We start from the raw sequence: 18,989 nt of genomic DNA on the forward strand, positions 1-18,989 counted from the left end.
TAGAGGACACGATAAATAAAGGCACGGAAGCAGAGCACAAAAAAGAAAAGAGACTCAAAAAAGCCTGAGGAAACTCTAAGAGAGCTCTGTGACAACATGAAGAGAAATAACATCCGCATCATAGGGGTTCCTGAAGAAGAAGAGAAAGAACAAGGGATAGAGACTTTGTTCAAGCATATCATAGCTGAAAACTTCCCTAATTAAGGCAGGAAACATCTCACATGTTCAGGAAGCACAGAGAACTCCATTAAAGAGAAACCCCAAGAAATCAACACCAAGACACATCATAATTAAAATACCAAAGCTAAGTGATAAAGAGAAAATATTAAAAGCTGCTAGACAAAAAAAGACTATCACCTACAAAGGAGCCCCCATAAGGATGACTTCCGACTTCTCAACAGAAACAATTGAAAGGTCAGAAGAGAATGGCAAGAAATATTCAAAGTAATGCAGAACAAGAGCCTACAACCAAGACTACTTTATCCAGCAAGGCTATCATTTAAAATTGAAGAAGAAATAAAAAGCTTTACAGACAAAAAAAAAAACCTCAAGGAATTCACTACAACCAAACCAAGGCTGCAAGAAATGCTAAGGGACCTGCTGTAAACAGATCAAAGGAGAAAAAGAATATAGCAAAAGAGGAATACAGTTTTAAAGAATAAAATGGCAATAAACAATTAGATAGCAATAATAACCTTAAATGTAAATGGATTAAATGATCCGATCAAAAGACATAGGGTAGCTGCATGGATAAGAAAACAGTACCCATACATATGCTGTCTACAAGAGACACACCTTAAAAAAAGATGCACATAGACTGAAGATAAAAGGATGGAAAAAAATATTTCACACAAATGGAAATGAAAAAAAAGTTGGGGTAGCAATACTTATATCAGACAAAAATGGACTTTAAAACAAAGACTATAGTTAGAGATAAAGAAGGTCACTACATAATGATAAAGGGAGCAATCCAACAGGAAGATATAACCGTTATAAATATCTACGCACCTAATATAGGAGCACCTAAATATATAAAGCAGACTTTGATGGACTTAAAGGGCAAGATCAACAGCAATACTATAATAGTAGGGGATTTCAATACCCCATTAACATCATTACATAGATCCTCAAGAAAAAAAATTAACAAAGAAACAGCAGACTTAAAGGACATATTAGATCAACTCAATTTAATAGGTATCTTCAGAACCTTTCACCCAAAAACAGCAGAATATACATTCTTTTCAAGCGCTCATGGTACATTCTCTAGAATAGACCACATATTAGGGCACAAAAGCGGTCTCAACAAATTTAAGAAGATTGAAATCATATCAAGCACTTTCTCTGATCACTTTCATTTCCATTTGTGTGAAATATTTTTTTTCCATCCATTTATCTTCAGTCTATGTGCATCTTTTGATTTAAGGTGTGTCTCTTGTAGACAGCATATATATGGGTACTGTTTTCTTATCCACGCAGCTACCCTATGTCTTTTGATTGGATCATTTAATCCATTTACATTTAAGGTTATTATTGATATGTAATTGTTTATTGCCATTTTATTCTTCAAAACTGTATTCCTCTTTTGCTATATTCTTTTTCTCCTAGAAATCAACCATCAACTGAAAAATACTCAAACACTTGGAAACTAAATAGCATGTTATTAAATAACAAATGGGTAAACAATGAGATCAAAGAAGAAATTAAAATATTCCTAGAAACAAACGATAATGAGCATACATCAACTCAAAATTTATGGGACACAGCAAAAGCAGTCCTGAGAGGGAAGTTCATAGCATTACAGGCATACCTCAAGAAGCTAGAAAAAGCTCAAATAAACAACTTGACCCTACATCTAAAAGAACTAGAAAAAGAACAGCAAGTAAAGCCCAGTGCTAGTAGAAGGAAGGAAATAATAAAGATCAGAGCAGAAATAAATGACATAGAGGCTAAAGAAACAATACAGAGGATCAATGAAACCAGGAGCTGGTTCTTTGAAAAGGTAAACAAGATCGATGAACCTTTAACCAGACTCACCAAGAAAAAAAGAGAGAGGACTCAAATAAATAAAATCAGAAACGAGAGTGGAGAAATAACAACTGACACAACAGAAATACAAAATATTGTAAGAAAATACTATGAAGAACTGTACGCCAAAAAACTAGACAACCTAGATGAAATGGACAAATTCCTTGAAACATATAATCTTCCAAAAACTAATCTGGAAGACTCAGAAAAACCTAAACAGACCAATTACAACAAATGAGATTGAAACAGTTATCAAAAAACTCCCCAAAAATATAAGTCCTGGGCCTGATGGCTTCACAAGTGAATTCTACCAAATATTCAAAGAAGAACAAACTCCTATCCTTCTCAAGCTATTTCAAAAAATTCAAGAGGAAGGAAGACTTCCAAGCTCCTTTTATGAGGCAACCATAATTCTGATTCCAAAACCAGCCAAAGACAACACAAAGAAAGAAAATTATAGGCCAATATCCCTGATGAATTTAGATGCAAAAACCTCAACAAAATATTAGCAAACCGGATCCAGCAATATATGAAAAAAATCATACACCATGATCAAGTGGGATTTATTCTTGGGAGGCAAGGCTGGTACAATATTCACAAATCAATCAATGTGATTCATCACATAAAGGAAGGAGAAAAACCACATGATAATTTCAATAGATGCAGAAAAAGCATTTGATAAAATCCAGCACCCATTCATGATCAAAACTCTCAGCAAAGTGGGAATACAGGGAACATACCTCAACATGATAAAGGCCATCTATGACAAACCCACAGCCAACATCATTCTCAATGGGCAAAAATTAAAAGCAATCCCCTTAAGATCAGGAACAAGGCAGGGGTGCCCCCTTTCCCCACTCTTATTCAACACAGTTCTGGAAGTCCTAGCCACAGCAATCAGACAAGAAAAAGAAATAAAAGGCATCCAAATTGGAAAAGAAGAAGTAAAACTATCATTATTTGCAGATGATATGATATTGTATATAGAAAACCCTAAAGTCGCAGTCAAAAAACTACTAGACCTGATAAATGAATTCAGCAAGGTGGCAAGATATAAAATCAATACTCAGAAATCAGAGGCATTTTTATACACTAACAATGAACTGTCAGAAAGAGAAATTAAGGAATCAATCCCCTTTACTATTGCAACCAAAAAAATAAAGTACCTAGGAATAAATTTAACCAGGGAGATTAAAGACATGTACTCGCAAAATTATAAAACACTGATAAAAGAAATCAGGGAAGATACAAACAAGTGGAGATATATACCATGCTCATGGTTAGGAAGAATAAACATCATAAAAATGTCTATATTACCCAAAGCAATTTATAAATTCAATGCAATACCGATTAAAATACCAATGACATACTTCAAAGATATAGAACGCATATTCCAAAAATTTATATGGAACCAATAGAGAACACAAATAGCCTCAGCAATCTTTTTTTTTTTTTTTTTTTTTTTTTTTTGTATTTTTCTGAAGCTGGAAACGGGGAGAGACAGTCAGACAGACTCCCGCATGCGCCCGACCCAGATCCACCCACCAGGGGCTACGCTCTGCCCACCAGGGGGCGATGCTCTGCCCCTCCGGGGCGTCGCTAGTGCCTGGGGCAGAGGCCAAGGAGCCATCCCCAGCGCCTGGGCCATTTTTGCTCCAATGGAGCCTTGGCTGCGGGAGGGGAAGAGAGAGACAGAGAGGAAGGAGGGGGGGTGGAGAAGCAAATGGGCGCTTCTCCTATGTGCCCTGGCCAGGAATCGAACCCGGATCCCCTGCACGCCAGGCTGACGCTCTACCGCTGAGCCAACCGGCCAGGGCAGCCTCAGCAATCTTGAAAAGGAAGAATAAAGTGGGAGGTATCACACTTCCTGATATCAAGTTATATTATAAGGCCATTGTACTCAAAACAGCCTGGTACTGGCATAAGAACAGGCATATAGATCAATGGAACAGAACTGAGAACCCAGAAATCAACCCACACTTTTATGGACAACTGATATTTGACAAAGGAGGTAAGAGCATACATTGGAGTAGAGACAGCCTCTTCAAGAAATGGTGTTGGGGAAATTGGACAGCTACCTGCAAAAAAATGAAACTAGACCACCAACTTACACCATTCACGAAAATAAACTCAAAATGGATAAAAGACTTACATGTAAGCCGTCAAACCATAAGCATCTTAGAAGAAAACACAGGCAGTAAGCTCTCTGACATCTCTCGCAGCAATATATTTGCCGATTTGTCTCCACAGGCAAGTGAAATAAAAGACAGGATAAACAAATGGGACTTTATCAAACTAAAAAGCTTTTGCACAGCTAAAGACAATAAGAACAGAATAAAAAGACAAACTACACAATGGGAGAATATATTTGACAATGCGTCTGATAAGGGGTTAATAACCAAAATTTATAAAGAACTTGTAAAACTCAATACCAGGAAGACAAACAATCCAATCCAAAAATGGGCAAAAGAAATGAATAGACACTTCTCCAAAGAGGACATACAGATGGCCAATAGGCATATGAAAAAATGCTCAACATCATTAATCATTAGAGAAATGCAAATTAAAACCACAATGAGATATCACCTCACACCAGTCAGAATGGCGCTCATCAATAAAACAACACAGAATAAGTGCTGGCGAGGATGTGGAGAAAAGAACCCTCCTGCACTGCTGGTGGGAATGCAGACTGGTGCAGCCACTGCGGAAAACAGTATGGAGATTCCTCAAGAAATTAAAAATCAAACTGCCTTTTGACCCAGCTATACCACTGTTAGGAATATACCCCAAGAACACCATAGCACTGTTTGAAAAGAAGAAATGTACCCCCATGTTTATGGCAGCATTGTTCACAATAGCAAAGATCTGGAAACAGCCCAAGTGTCCGTCAGTGGACGAGTGGATTAAAAAGCTTTGGTATATATATATACTATAGAATACTACTCAGCCATAAGAAATGATGACATTGGATCTTTTACAACAACATGGATGGACCTTGATTACATTATACTGAGCGAAATAAGTAAATCAGAAAAAACTAAGAACTATATGATTCCATACATAGGTGGGACATAAAAATGAGACTTAAGAGACATGGACAACAGTGTTGGGGTTACAGGGTGGGGGAAAGGAGAGGGAGGGGGTTGGGGGAGGGGAGGGACACAAAGAAAACCAGTTAGAAGATGACGGAAGACAATTTTATCAATGTTACCCCATTAAAATTAATCAAAAAAAATTTTAAACCTTTTATCAGGGGTCGGGAAACTTTTTGGCTGAGAGAGCCATGAACGCTACATGTTTTAAAATGTAATTCCATGAGAGCCATACAACAATCCGTGTACATTACACATTATCCAATAAAAGTTTGGTGTTGTCCTGGAGGACAGCTGTGATTGGCTCCAGCCACCCGCAACCATGAACATGAGCAGTAGGAAATGAATGGATTGTAATACATGAGAATGTTTTATATTTTTAACGTTATTATTTTTTTATTAAAGATTTGTCTGCGAGCCAGATACAGCCATCAAAAGAGCCACATCTGGCTTACGAGCCATAGGTTCCCGACCCTTGCCTTATATGAATATATAACATAGAAAATAAAAATATTCTGTAATCCTAACCCTGCTGCTAACATACCATCTTGATATTTTTTTCTTGTGTATATTTACATATATCAGACAATAAATTTTTAGAACTACCATATTTTACACAAGAGAAACCTAATCCATGTAATCAATCTAAGAGAAAACAGTAAATATCAAATATTATGGGTTATAACAAATATACAGAACAATTTCATTTCATCTACTTAAGTGAAAAATTTTTTTTTTTTTATAGAAGCAGAGAGTGAGTCAGAGAGAGGGATAAACAGGGACAGACAGACAGGAACAGAGAGAGATGAGAAGCATCAATCATTAGTTTTTCACTACGCATTGCAACACCTTAGTTCAGGGGTCTCAAACTCGCGGCCCGCGGGTTCAAATTGAACTTCGTGGATTAGTCTGCGGGCCGCACAAAATTGTTCGGCGGGCCGCATGCGGCCCGTGGGTCGCGAGTTTGAGACCCCTGCCTTAGTTGCTCATTGATTGCTCTCCCATATGTGCCTTGACGGCGGGCCTTCAGCAGACTGAATAACCCCCTGCTGGAGCCAGCGACCTTGGTTTCAAGCTGGTAGGCTTTTTTGCTCAAACCAGATGAGCCCGCGCTCAAGCTGGCGACCTCGGGGTCTCGAACCTGGGTCTTCTGCATCCCAGTCCGACGCTCTATCCACTGCACCACCACCTGGTCAGGCTACTTAAGTGAAATTTTAAAAAGCAAACCATTAAAAAGAGAAAATTTCTTAAAAACATATATATTTTACAAAGGGTAAAACTAGATAAATAACTGACTAAATAGGTGACACTTAAGAGAGCAATGAGACATTGAAAAGTTGTATTTATTCTATTACTAGATTTTGTTCTGTAATCAGTGGAGCATAATGATGCTGCTATATGAACATGTTGAAGCACTCATCAATTACGATTACCCTAAAACAGGGCTTCTCAATCAAGGGCAATTTTGCCCCTCAAAGGGCATTTGGCAATTCCTAAGATACAGCTGGCTGTCACAACTGGGGGTGTGCTCTTAGCATCCAGGGGGTAGAGGTCAGGGATGCTGTCAAATATCCTACAATGCACAGGACAGCTCTCACACCAAAGAACTGTTCAGTCCAGAATGTCAATAATGATGATAAATCCCAACCTTAAAAAAATGAAAGAAAAGTAAGAGAAAAATGAACAGATGTAATTGCTCTTTTTCTTGGCAAGAGAGAGACAGAGACAGACAGGAAGGGAGATGAGAAGCATCAACTCGCAGCTGTGTTACTTTAGTTGTTCATTGACTGCTTCTCATATGTGCCTTGACTGGGGGAGTAGGGGGACTCCAGTCAAGCCTGCAACCTTGGACTTCAAGTCAACCTTTGGGCTTAAACCAGCAACCATGGATGATTTCATGTCTATGATCCCACACTCAAGCCAACAACCCCACGCTCAAGCTGGTGAGCCTGCACTCAACCCAGAGACCTTGGGGTTTCAAACCTGGGTCCTCTGTGTCCCAGGTCGATGCTCTATCCACTGTGCCACCACCGGTCAGGCAAACAGATATAATTTCAAAAAGCATAAACCAATGTCAGACACGTGACATTATCATCCTTAGGACTCTGATTATGTAGACCAGGGGTAGTCAACCTTTTTATACCTACTGCCCACTTTTGTATCTTTGTTAGTAGTAAAATTTTCTAACCACCCACCGGTTCCACAGTAATGGTGATTTATAAAGTAGGGAAGTAACTTTACTTTATAAAATTTATAAAGCAGAGTTACAGCAAATAATAATAATTACTTACCAAGTACTTTATGTCGGATTTTCGCTAAGTTTGGCAGAATAAATCTTTATAAAACAACTTACTATAGTTAAATCTTATCTTTTTATTTATACTTTGGTTGCTCTGTTACCGCCCACCATGAAAACTTGAAGGCCCACTAGTGGGCCGTAGGGACCAGGTTGACTACCACTGATGTAGACTCACCACTCAAGACCCTAAGTATAATGCCTTAGGTGGTGTCTACACAGAAGACATAGACTCTGGAGGAACGCTGAGCTTGAGGCAGGGCTTTTCTCTGTATACAGCGCATGGATTCATAGGTCTATGCTAGTCTCAGATTTTATTTTAGGCAGTAATGTTTCAATTAATGGTGACGTTTAAGTATATTTCTAGGAAAATAATATAGTCTTTCACATCAACCTAATACAAGCAGAATAAAGGTGTATTACCAGGGCTTCCCCTCTAAAAGAGGAAGCCAGAACCCCCTGTTCCAAGGGCGGAACTCAGACCAACAGCAGCAAGCTATAAAGCAGCATGGTTTAAAACGACCATCCGCCTGAGCAGGCAGTGGCGCAGTGGACAGAGCGTCGGACTGGGACACGGAGGACCCAGGTTCGAGACCCCGAGGTGGCCAGCTTGAGCACGGGCTCATCTGGCTTGAGCAAAAAAAAAAAAAGAAAAAAAGCTCACCAGCTTAGACCCAAGGTCTCTGGCTTGAGCAAGAGCAAGGGGTCCTTGGTCTGCTGAAGGCCCACGGTCAAGGCACATATGAGAAAGCAATCAATGAACAACTAAGGTGTCACAATGAAAAACGGATGATTGATGCTTCTCATCTCTCTCCGTTCCTGTCTGTCCCTATCTATCCCTCTCTCTAACTCTCCGCCTTTGTAAAAAAAAAAAAAAAAAACCAAAAAACCCCCATTATCTAACAAGTGACCTGAAAATGTAAATGAGCTTCTGCACAAAGATTTCCCTCACTGGAAGTGCCCAGACAGAAACGTGACCATCGCTTATCAGAAATAAAAACCAGACTGCAGCCTACATGTACGACCCTGCATAAGCCACCTCGCTGGATCTGTTGCATAATTTAAACATGAGAAGAATGGAAGAGAATCACTGATTTCCCCAGCCCCTTCCAACTCTGATGTCCTAAGACACAAATCAAGTACCGGTCAGCAAGTTTCAAAGGCCCTCTATCGCATGAATTCTGCAGGTGCCAAGTCTGCATCTGCCTAGCTCACTGATGTATTTCTAGAACCCAGAATATAAAAGGTGCTCAACAAACACCTCATGATCGGGCATTAAGAGAAGGGAGAAACGTCTGTCAACCCATCTGTCCACGATTTCCTCCCCGGGGTGACAGAGGTTGTGAACACCCACAGAAACCCGAAGGCACGCCTCCTCTGTCCTACAGAATTGCACAAAAGTTCCCTCAAAGCACACTGGCCCCGCTCACCCCTCGGCCTAGCTTCTGGCTCGGTGACAGAAGGGTCCTCGTCTACCAGCACGGACTGCTCCCCCGGGCACTGACCCTGAACCTCGGCCCCGATACCACGGGCCGGGCCAGGGCCGAGGAGAGAGGAGGACCCCGACGTGATTCACCTCAGGAAGGGACTTTCCGCAGCTAAGACTGTAAATCTTCACCTCGTTGAGGCTAGAGACCTGCATGGTGGAGCGGAGCAGCGGCGCCCGGCGTTCCGGCCCCAATCGCTGTCCCCGCGGCGCACGCGAGCATCAGCTCCCAGGTTCCCCGCGGCGCGCAGCTGTCGCGTGCGGCGCCGGCGCGGGCTGATGACGCATTACCGGGCGCTGGGAAAGCGCCAGTTCCCGAAAAGGAGAAAGCGGTGGAATTGAAGAAGGAGAACGAGGGAGGGTTGTGCGGAGGTTGGCGTGTGTGCCGACGACCCCCGCACCGGGCGGGACAGAAACAGCTCTCCCTCCTCTCGGCGTTCTGAGCGGCTGGGAGCGGAAGGGTCGGGTCCCGGGTGGTGGTCTGGGATGTGGATGTTCCACGGCTTTTTATCCCCTCGTCTGTCGATGGGAAGTGTTTTCTCTCCAGTGTTTCTGCAATGTTACATTGCAAATAAACGCTCTTTAAAATTGGTGTGTTAAAAAATGTCATTTTGGTCTGTATTTTGTTAGACATTCACCCACTAAGGAAGGAAATAAAAGAAAAAGCATGCTAAAAAAAAAATAGTAAAAGAAAGGGTGAAGATCAGGGAAGCGTGGGTTTAAGCCTATTGTTCGTTGAGATGGGTGCGTGGCAGGAACGACGCAGCCCCTTACATACCCATCGTTTTCAGGGCGCTCACCAACTTTCTTTGTTCTTCCCGATCCCTGGAGCGCTGCTTTTTATTGTTGCCTAGGACTTGAGGATTCTGGGCTTAGGTGAAAACCCAAGAGGAAAGTGTGGGTTAACGACGCAGTCAAAAGGGTCCTTTTGAAATCGAAACATAATATTCTCCTTAACGTGTAACTAAGGTGGGTCAGTTTGGGCACAGGCTATACTGGTTCATGGCAAGGTAAGGATGACTGGGTTTAGCAATTTGTTTTTATTATAACTGTCAAAGTCCCAGTCCAAATTCTATCTTCTGCCAGAGACTTTCTTTGAGAAAATGCGCAGGACTGCCATCCTCCTTGGGGAGGCAGTATGGCGCCGCAGAAAGGTCATGGGCTTCATAGTGCTAATAAAAGGGGCCTTTTAAGCAAGTCATAAAAATAGAAAATGCTTATTTTCCAAAACATGCAGGATAGCTTTCAAGAAATATTGAATAATTTTGTGCACAAAAAATATTTTTATTATGCTCACGAATATTGTGAAAGCCCATTGACTGTAAAACAATAGTATCACTTTACTAAGTGCTATATATTAGATTTAAGGTATATGGCTATATCTTACTCCTAACTTTACTTTATTCAGTGGAAACCCCATTTCCCACTGACCCCTAGATTTGCCTTCTGTTTCATTAGCATCGGTTTCATTATTCTGATTTTGAATCTGTCTATGCTAATCTGGTCTCTGGAAAGCCTTTTCCTACTTATATCCAGATTCCACCAGTTCCTCAAAAATCACCTTTTTCTAATTCTGCTATGCTTTCTCTGCATTAAATATCTTATGGCAATTATGTCTTTTTTGGTAGATTTTAATCATCAAAATACAAGAAACACGTCCTATGAGGACAATATTAATGACCTTGGCCTTAAGGCTATACCAAATATCTATGCTTGGAAGTGTTCTTCAAATACTCTGGTTTCCTTAAGTCAACGTCTCAAGGCTAATTAAAATGTCATTTTTAAAGAGCCTACAAAGCTTCATTCTTTATTAAACATGGGAGAGGCTCCTTATGAACGTGTTCTTCACTCAATTAGTTTTCTTCATCTCTCATTTTTATTACTACAGAAAAAATTTGTAACGGCTGAGCTGAGACACTGGAAGTAGGGGAACAGGGGTAAAGCCATGAACAGGGAGGGGTACAGCTGGTATTTTTCAGGCTGTCAGTAACTCATCATGGGGAGACTCAGGAGTGAGGGGCAAAGATGGGAGAGGAGGGAGGGAAGAGGTGGCTCAAGTTCTGTGACAGGAAAGTCTGAAGGGACCAGCAAAGGTGTTCCACTGTGTTCTTTTAGGCTTTGGGAGAGCGACACGGTTTTGAGTTGGAGTGTGACGTGATCAGATTTGCCTGACGTTATATCCTGTGGGAGACAGATTTGAAGCAGGAAAACTAAGGGCCAGGTGGGCAAAGATAAGGGTTTGAACCCTAGGACTGTGAGAACAGAGAGAAGGAATCTAACACCTGACAAGTAGAATCAGAGGGACTTGGCAATGGATTGGCCAAAAAGGTAAAGGATTGGGAGAGGAATTTTGAAGATTGCTTGAAGGTTTCTGGAATGGCAACTAATAATGGAAAATTTAAAGTTAAATGGAGTCTGCGACTTAACTATTTTTTTTAAACAATTCCCAATGTTTTGATTCCCAGGAGTAAATAATAATAACTAGTACATCATGCTTACGATGTCAGGCATCATTCTAAGTGGTTCATATATACTGGATTTTATTGCATCTAAATGCCCATTAACTCTAAGTTTCACCATTACCTCATGTATCACCAGAAGAAAAAAAATACTGTCAATTAAACACATCTGACATACAAACCACATCCTCATTTCAGGGATGTTAAAAATAGATGTCTTGGACTCAGTGTTCTATGGCATATGTTCATTTATCTTTACAACAGCTCTTTGAGGTACTATTGAGGAAACAGTAGCAAATTAACTTGCTCTATATAGGTTCTATCTGGGTAGCCAGGATTTGGGCCCAGGCAATATGTCTTAGAGCCTGAGTGCCTACCTCCAAGCATAGACATCTAATTAAGCACTATATTCAAATTCATTGCAGCCTAAGGACTGAACACTTGTGTTACAGATGATAGTGGAAACACCAGAGAAACTGCACTTTCCTTAGCAAAAAGCAACCCTGGAGTGCAGTAGGTCAAGCCCCAGGCCAGTGACTATGGGAAGAGAGCTGCTCAGGCACGTAAGGCCAAGAACACCTTGTTTTTTCCTTGTTTTTTTTTTCTTGTAGAAAACACTGTGCAGTTCTTGTTGGAGGGACAAGATGTATAAATGGATGAATTTGAAATGACAATCATCTGGCAGAGAGCCACACTGCTTTCATTACCAAAGGCCAAAATGTATGGGACAAAAAAAAAATTAGGACTTTGGATCAGGATGAGGAATGATCAATCAACTGATTCATTTTTACCGAGAAATATAATAGGGCCCTGGCTGGATAGCTTGATGGGTGAGCATTGTCTCGATATGCACAAGGTTATAGGTTCAATCCTTGGTCAGAGCACATACAGGAACAGATTGATGTTTCTGTCTCTGTTTCTATTTGACTCTCTCTGCTGCTTTTCCTTTCTCTCTAAAATCAATAAAAAAAAAAAAAAAAGAAAGAAATATGATAGGGCAAGTGAGAGCCAAGTAAAAGTCCTGCAATGTTATGGTCTGCTGTGTGGATGAAAGTTTTGTCATTTATCAAATAGAGCACAGTGATGGGGAGAATTAAATCAACCCAATCATGTTGGGACCGAGAATGCAAAAAGAGCTCACACCACGGCACGGCCATGCATTCATTTAGCAAAGTGACAACTCAAAGCAATATCAGTCACCCTCTTAAATTAATTTGAATTATATTGGTTTGAAGCGTTACAGTTTTACAGGGACACAGAGAGAGGGATAGATAGGGACAGACAGGAATGGAGAGAGATGAGAAGCATCAATCATCAGCTTCTCGATTGATTGCTTTCTCATATATGCCTTGACCGCGGGCCTTCAGCAGACCGAGTGACCCCTTGCTTGAGCCAGCAACCTTGGATCCAAGGCTGGTGAGCTTTTTGCTCAAACCAGATGAGCCCGCACTCAAGCTGGCCACCTTGGGGTCTCGAACCTGGGTCCTCCGCATCCCAGTCTGACACTCCATCCACTGAGCCCACCGCCTGGTCAGGCGCGTTACAGTTTTATATAAATTTGTTTTGGTGGACAAGAACTAAAATGCACCATCATGTCCTGGACTGGATCCTGGAACAGAGAAAGGACATTAGTGGAAAATCTGATAAAGCCGTAGTTTCGTTAGTAGTATTGTACTGATGTTAATGTCTTCGTTTTGACTACTATGCCATGGTTATGTACAATGAGGGGCATGAGGGCAGGTGGCGAAGTGCATTTGAGAACTCTGCAGTGTATTTACAACTTTTCTACCCATCAAAAATTATCTCAAAGTGAAGTTTTTAAAAAGAGAGTTAAGCCAACATTGGGAATCTGAGATTTCTTTTTCACTTACACACTGGAACATGAGTCAAGCTGATACTGTAATTTTGTATTTACTTATCCAAGTCCTCATTGATACCCAAGCTGTGAGGCACACTCCATTGGCTCTCGGACGCCTCCAAAGTCTCACCCCACATGGACGCTCCATAAATGTGTGCTAAGAGAATTATAATCATGAAATCACCATAGTTCACTGTATGCACAATAGGCCTTCTAAATTGTTTTACACAAGTGACCTCTTTTAACCTTTCAAAACCTTACCAGGAAGGTAGTGTTAATTTCCTAATATTGTAAATGAGGAAAATGAGAAAAACTTAGGTTCACAAAAAAAGAAACTTGCTCAAAGACATTAATAATTGTTCAACCTGTGTACGGTGTGCATGAGTTGTTGAAAATACCGTTTTCTCAACTTTACTGTATGCTTGAAAGTTTAAAAAAGAAAAGTAAGCAAATTTGCCCTGTGTTGCTTGAGAAAGGCAGAATGCAAAGCTCTCCTATGGGACTGCCAATCACTTCCCCCTCCTCCTGCTCCTCCCAGCTCCCCCAGCTCACTGACCCCCTTCTCATCCTCTTTGCCCTTTCCCCGTTCTGAGGTTATGTCCCATATCTTCCTGGGTGTTAGTTGCAAGCAGCAGTCACAGATTGGCCAATCTGAAAGGAAAAGGAAGCTACAGAAAGGCGGCTGAGAGCCTCACAGGTCTTCATAAAGCACTGAGGCTGGCTCAGAGACCATGCAGAACTCAGGGAGGCTGGACCCTGTCTACATCTGCCCCATGAGGATCCACTGAACCCAGGCTCCACCTTTTGCCACCCTAGAACACTGTACCTTCCTGTTGCCACCATAGCCACCAGCTCCAGTGGGGAGCGGGTGGGCATGCTTCTGTTCTTTCCTCTTAACTTACACCCATCTCAGAACCCATCCTACAGTTGAGTGGCCAAATCTAGGTTGCTGCCCCATGACCAGGCTCCACGAGAAGCCACCTGGAGATACCTGTTGTTCTTGGCTTCTGTACCAAGACTCACTCTGCAGCCTGGCCTGTGGTGGTGCAGTGGATAGAGCATCGACCTGGTATGTTGAAACTGTTGTTCGAAACACTGTGCTTGCCTGGTCAAGGCACATACGAGAAGCAAGCAATGAACACCTAAAGTGAAGCAACCATGAGTTGATACTTCTCATCCCCCCTCCTAAAATCAATAAATAAAATCTTAAAACCCTCAAAACTAATGTAAAATATCTGCATCCCACAGAACAGACAGAGTTGTCATCAGATTCTTAAGTGGATTGGGACCTGAGTAAGGTCAGGAACAACTGCCAGGATTGGGCCTTGGAAGAAGCCCCATCCAACTCTGCCAGAGCTGCATGCTGACTGGGCACCACTGCCCACAATGAAGCAGTTAGGTTTCCAGAACCCCTCCTGCCCAGCCCATGGGGCGTCTCTGTGTCTTCCAGACTTCACTTCTGCACCTGCTCTCCATGAAGTATTACAATGGGCTTTGGGTGGGTTTCTCACTTCACCTGGAAAAGCGCACCCCTGGTCTTCCAACTTTCAACAAATGGGATCATCATCAACAGAGTTGTTGTTCACCTTCCAAATCAAGCCCACCAGAAAGTCTTGTCTGCTTTGTCTCAAAGGAGGTCTTCTAGATTTCTACATTACCATTGCCACTGCCAACCCCTGGCCCAGCCACTGCCCGCCGGCTCCCTCAAGAGCCTGAGAAGGGTCTCCCACCCTTCTCTCCTCCCTGCTGCGGCCAGTTCTCTCTCAGCCATTGATCTTTACAATATTGCACCAGATGGTATCACTGCCCTGCTTAGTTCCCAGGACACACATGTGTAAAGCCAAACTCCTACCTGATGCTTATTGGAGCCTACACAACCAGTGTTCAGCCCCTCTCCTTGACCTCCCCTGAGAGTGCTTTCAGTGAAAGCAGCCACACTGTTCTCTTGCTTTTCTGGCCTCAGGGTCTTTGCACTTGCTGTTCTTTCTGCCCAGAACGCTCTGACCTCAGCTGTTCTATGGCTGGCTACTTGCACTGTCCAGATCTCAGCTGAAATGTCACCCCCTCCGAGACACCGTCTCGGACCCACAGTGGTTCCTCCTCCACTCCAGTGGCCTCGGTCACATGCGTGTGCTGTATTGTCCTTAGCATGTTTATTATCTGAAATGACTTTGCTCCCTGACATGTCAACTCTTTTATACACTGATTCGTACAGGCTCACTGGAAAGGAAGCCTACAAGAACAGGGACCTTACCCATCTGACTGCTGTATATGTCACTATATGCAACCCTGAGAGTAAAAAAATCTCTATATAAATACATGTGGGGCCCTGGCCAGTTGGCTCAGTGGTAGAGCGTCGGCCTGGCGTGTGGGAGTCCTGGGTTCGATTCCCAGCCAGGGCACACAGGAGAAGCACCCATCTGATTCTCCACCCCTCTCCCTCTCCTTCCTTTCTGTCTCTCTCTTCCCCTCCCGCAGCCAAGACTCCACTGGAGCAAAGTTGGCCCGGGTGCTGAGGATGGCTCTGTGGCCTCTGCCTCAGGTGCTAGAATGGCTCTGATTGCAATAGAGCAACGCCCCAGATGGGCAGAGCATCGCCTCCTGGTGGGCATGCCGGGTGGATCCCGTTCGGGCGCATGCGGGAGTCTGTCTGACTGCCTCCCCGTTTCCAACTTCAAAAAAAAAAAAAAAGAATAAAAAAAATACATGTGGAATGAGTGAGAGAGGAAGATGCTTGTCTGAGTGACCTTGCAGACTCTCGCTGATCTCGTAGTCTTCTTGCCTGTCAGACGCCCCACGCTCTGTCTGTGTGGTATCAGTTTCCCTGGAGTGTTGAAGTCCCCAATGGCTAGTCATGCCCTTCCCAGCCCAGGAAACCAAGCCTACCTATCTCCCCATTTCTCTCAGTCATCACTGGGGTTTGTTCATAACCTGCCTGTTGCTATATAACAAATCACTACAAACTTGGCAGATAAGACAACATACATATTGGCTCAGAGTTCTGTAGGTCAGAAGTCTGGCATGCCATGGCTGGGCTGCCTGGCTCAGGGTAGTACAACAAGGTGGGAGCAGGAGTCGGCCAGCGTGAGTTCCGCTCTGGAGGCTCAGGGGAAGATCAGCTCCCAAACACATTCCTCTTGTCAGCAGAATGCAATCTCCTGCAGTGCTAACACTGAGTCCTCCCCCCCTTTATTTCTGCTAGCTGTCAGCTAGGCCTACTCTTAGCTCCCTGGGCTCATCCTCACGTCCTTCCCACATGCTCCCCTTCCATCAGCACTCACAATAGGGGTGCTCGCTGTCTCTCAGGCCAGCCACACTGGGTCTCTCTCACCTCCTCTTCTGTGCCCTGCAGAGGAAACTCTTCTAAAGGGCTTGTGGGAGTAGGTGAGTTTATTTCAGGATCCACTGATTAGTAGCCTTAAGTACACCTGCAAAATTTTTTTTCTGCCATGAAATGTAACCTAATACCATATTCACAGAGAAGGGAATTATACAAGGGCCTTGGGTCACCTTAGAATTCTGTCTACTGAAATAATTTGTATAGTCATCATCATCATCATCATCAACATCATCACCATCATTACCATCATCACCATCATACAGCACGATAATCAGGTTATAACAAAAAATAAAGCCATTGACTTTGGAAGAAATCAGCTCACTTCATGGGTGGCTTGCCTGGGCTCTCCAGAGCTCTAGGGCTGTCTGCTCCATAGAAATAGAGATAATAACAAGTGTGGGACAGGCAAAGGACCAGTGCAGTCACATAGGACCCCATGTCAGAAAGGCTTCACACTGGGTTTAACATTCTGCTGTCACCATTTTGAAGTTCTTAAAAATTTTTAAATAAGGGGCCACACATTATGTAGCCACTCCAGTACACACAGCACAATGGGCACAAGGAAGGACTGTAAAGATTCTCAGAAAGAGGAAGGTACAGGGAATATCAGGAAATGTAGCCGAAAAGGTAGAAAAGGGCTGGACCATGAACATGGTGCAATTTGTTAAGGCAACTGGATGTCACCCTGGAGCTAACGGGCTTCCTGGCTGAGTGGCAGGATCAGATGTGCACAGCCTTTCCAAGGCTGGTGGGCAACTAGGTTTGTGGAGTCCAGCTAGGGAAGCAGTGGTTGCCATTATCTGGGAGAGCGAAGAGGAAGGCACACATAAACATAGTACTAGTCATAGCAGAGAGGTGAGACTGAGTGTGGGAGATATTTAGGGAGAAAAGTCAATTGCCCTTAGTGATTGTTGGAAGGGCTTAGGGAAAGGGCGAAGTCAAGGGTGCCTCCCAGTCAGGCAAGATGGTAGATGGTGGTGGGCTGGGGCAGGGTTGGGGGAGACAACTAAATAATTCAAGATGAGATTTATTGTCAAGATGTCCGTTCTCACCATATTAATCAATAGCTACAATGCAATGCCAATCAAAATCCCAGCAGGCTTTTTTTTTTAATGTTTTTTATTTTTATTTTTTATTTTTTACAGGGACAGAGAGAGTCAGAGAGAGGGACAGACAGACAGGAACGGAGAGAGATGAGAAGCATCAATCATCAGTTTTTCTTTGCGACACCTTAATTGTTCATTGATTGCTTTCTCATATGTGCCTTGACAGCAGGCCTTCAGCAGACCGAGTAACCCCTTGCTCAAGCCAGCGACCTTGGGTCCAAGCTGGTGAGCTTTTTCTTTTTCTGCTCAAGCCAGATGAGCCCATGTTCAAGTTGGCGACCTCGGGGTCTCGAACCTGGGTCCTCTGCATCCCAGTCCAACGCTCTATCCACTGCGCCACTGCCTGGTCAGGCAAAAATGTTTTTTATTTTTATATTTTGGTAGACATTGGCAAGCTGATTCTAAAATGTATAAACATAGAGAGTTTTTTTGGTTTTATTTTTTTCAAAAACACGTGGGAAAACAAAACAAAGAGGACTTACACTACCTGATTTTAAGATATCCTATAAAGCCGAATTCATCAGAATAGTGTGATTCTGGAGTAAGAATCAACACACAAATCAGGGAAGAGAATAAAAAGCCCAGAAACAGACTCCAGTTAATGTAATTATCTGATTTTCAATGAAGGCACAAAGCAACCCAATGAGGAAAGGAAATTCTTTTCAACAAACAACACTGGGAGACGTGGGAACCCATAATGGGAAGATGGGGCTCAGGTTCTATTTTACACTGTACAAAAAATATGACTCACAATAGAGCATAACTTTAAACATCATAGTTAAAAACGTAAAGATTTAAAAAAAAAAAAAAAAAAAAGAAAAGAATATCTTGTGACCTGGGGGGATAGGCAAAGGTTACTTGGGTCACAAAAAAACTGTAATTATAAAAAAATTGATAAATTAGAGTTCATCAAAATGAGAAACTTCTGATCACCAAAAAACAGTTACAGACTAGGAGAAAACATTCACAAAACATATCTGACAAAAAAGACTGGCATCCAGGATACATAAACAACTCTTCCAATGCAATCGTGAAAAAAACCCAAACAATCCATCACTATATTACTAAAAATGCATCACTATATTAGTGACCAATAAGTACATGAAAATGTCCTCTGCATAAATAGTCATCAGGAAAATGCAAATTAAAACCACAATGAGCTGTTATTACACACACGTCTGAATGATGTAAATTAAAAATTCCAACAATACAAAGGAGTGAGGAAGATGTGGAGTGATGGGAACTTTCACCCATGTCTGGTAAAAGTATGAATTAGTGCAACCGCTTTGGAAAACCATTTAAAATTATCTACGTAAATTGAACACAC

At 42.4% G+C, this 18,989-nt stretch overlaps 1 protein-coding gene across 2 annotated transcripts in view; it reads right to left on the reverse strand.

Moving 5' to 3' along the window:
* NOL10 (nucleolar protein 10) overlaps positions 1-9,140 on the reverse strand; it is a 77,775-nt gene extending 68,635 nt beyond the window's left edge. The window contains exon 1 of one of the 2 annotated variants that reach the window (XM_066385990.1): positions 8,990-9,140. In XM_066385990.1, the coding sequence (XP_066242087.1) occupies positions 8,990-9,055 (66 nt within the window). In that variant the 5' untranslated portion in view covers positions 9,056-9,140. The remainder of the gene's footprint in view (positions 1-8,989) is intronic. The other variant, XM_066385991.1, reaches the window with a different exon arrangement.
* Between the last annotated feature and the right edge of the window lie 9,849 nt (positions 9,141-18,989).

Source organism: Saccopteryx leptura, chromosome 5 (genome assembly GCF_036850995.1).
Source record: "Saccopteryx leptura isolate mSacLep1 chromosome 5, mSacLep1_pri_phased_curated, whole genome shotgun sequence".
In the NCBI taxonomy this organism is placed as follows: domain Eukaryota; kingdom Metazoa; phylum Chordata; class Mammalia; order Chiroptera; family Emballonuridae; genus Saccopteryx; species Saccopteryx leptura.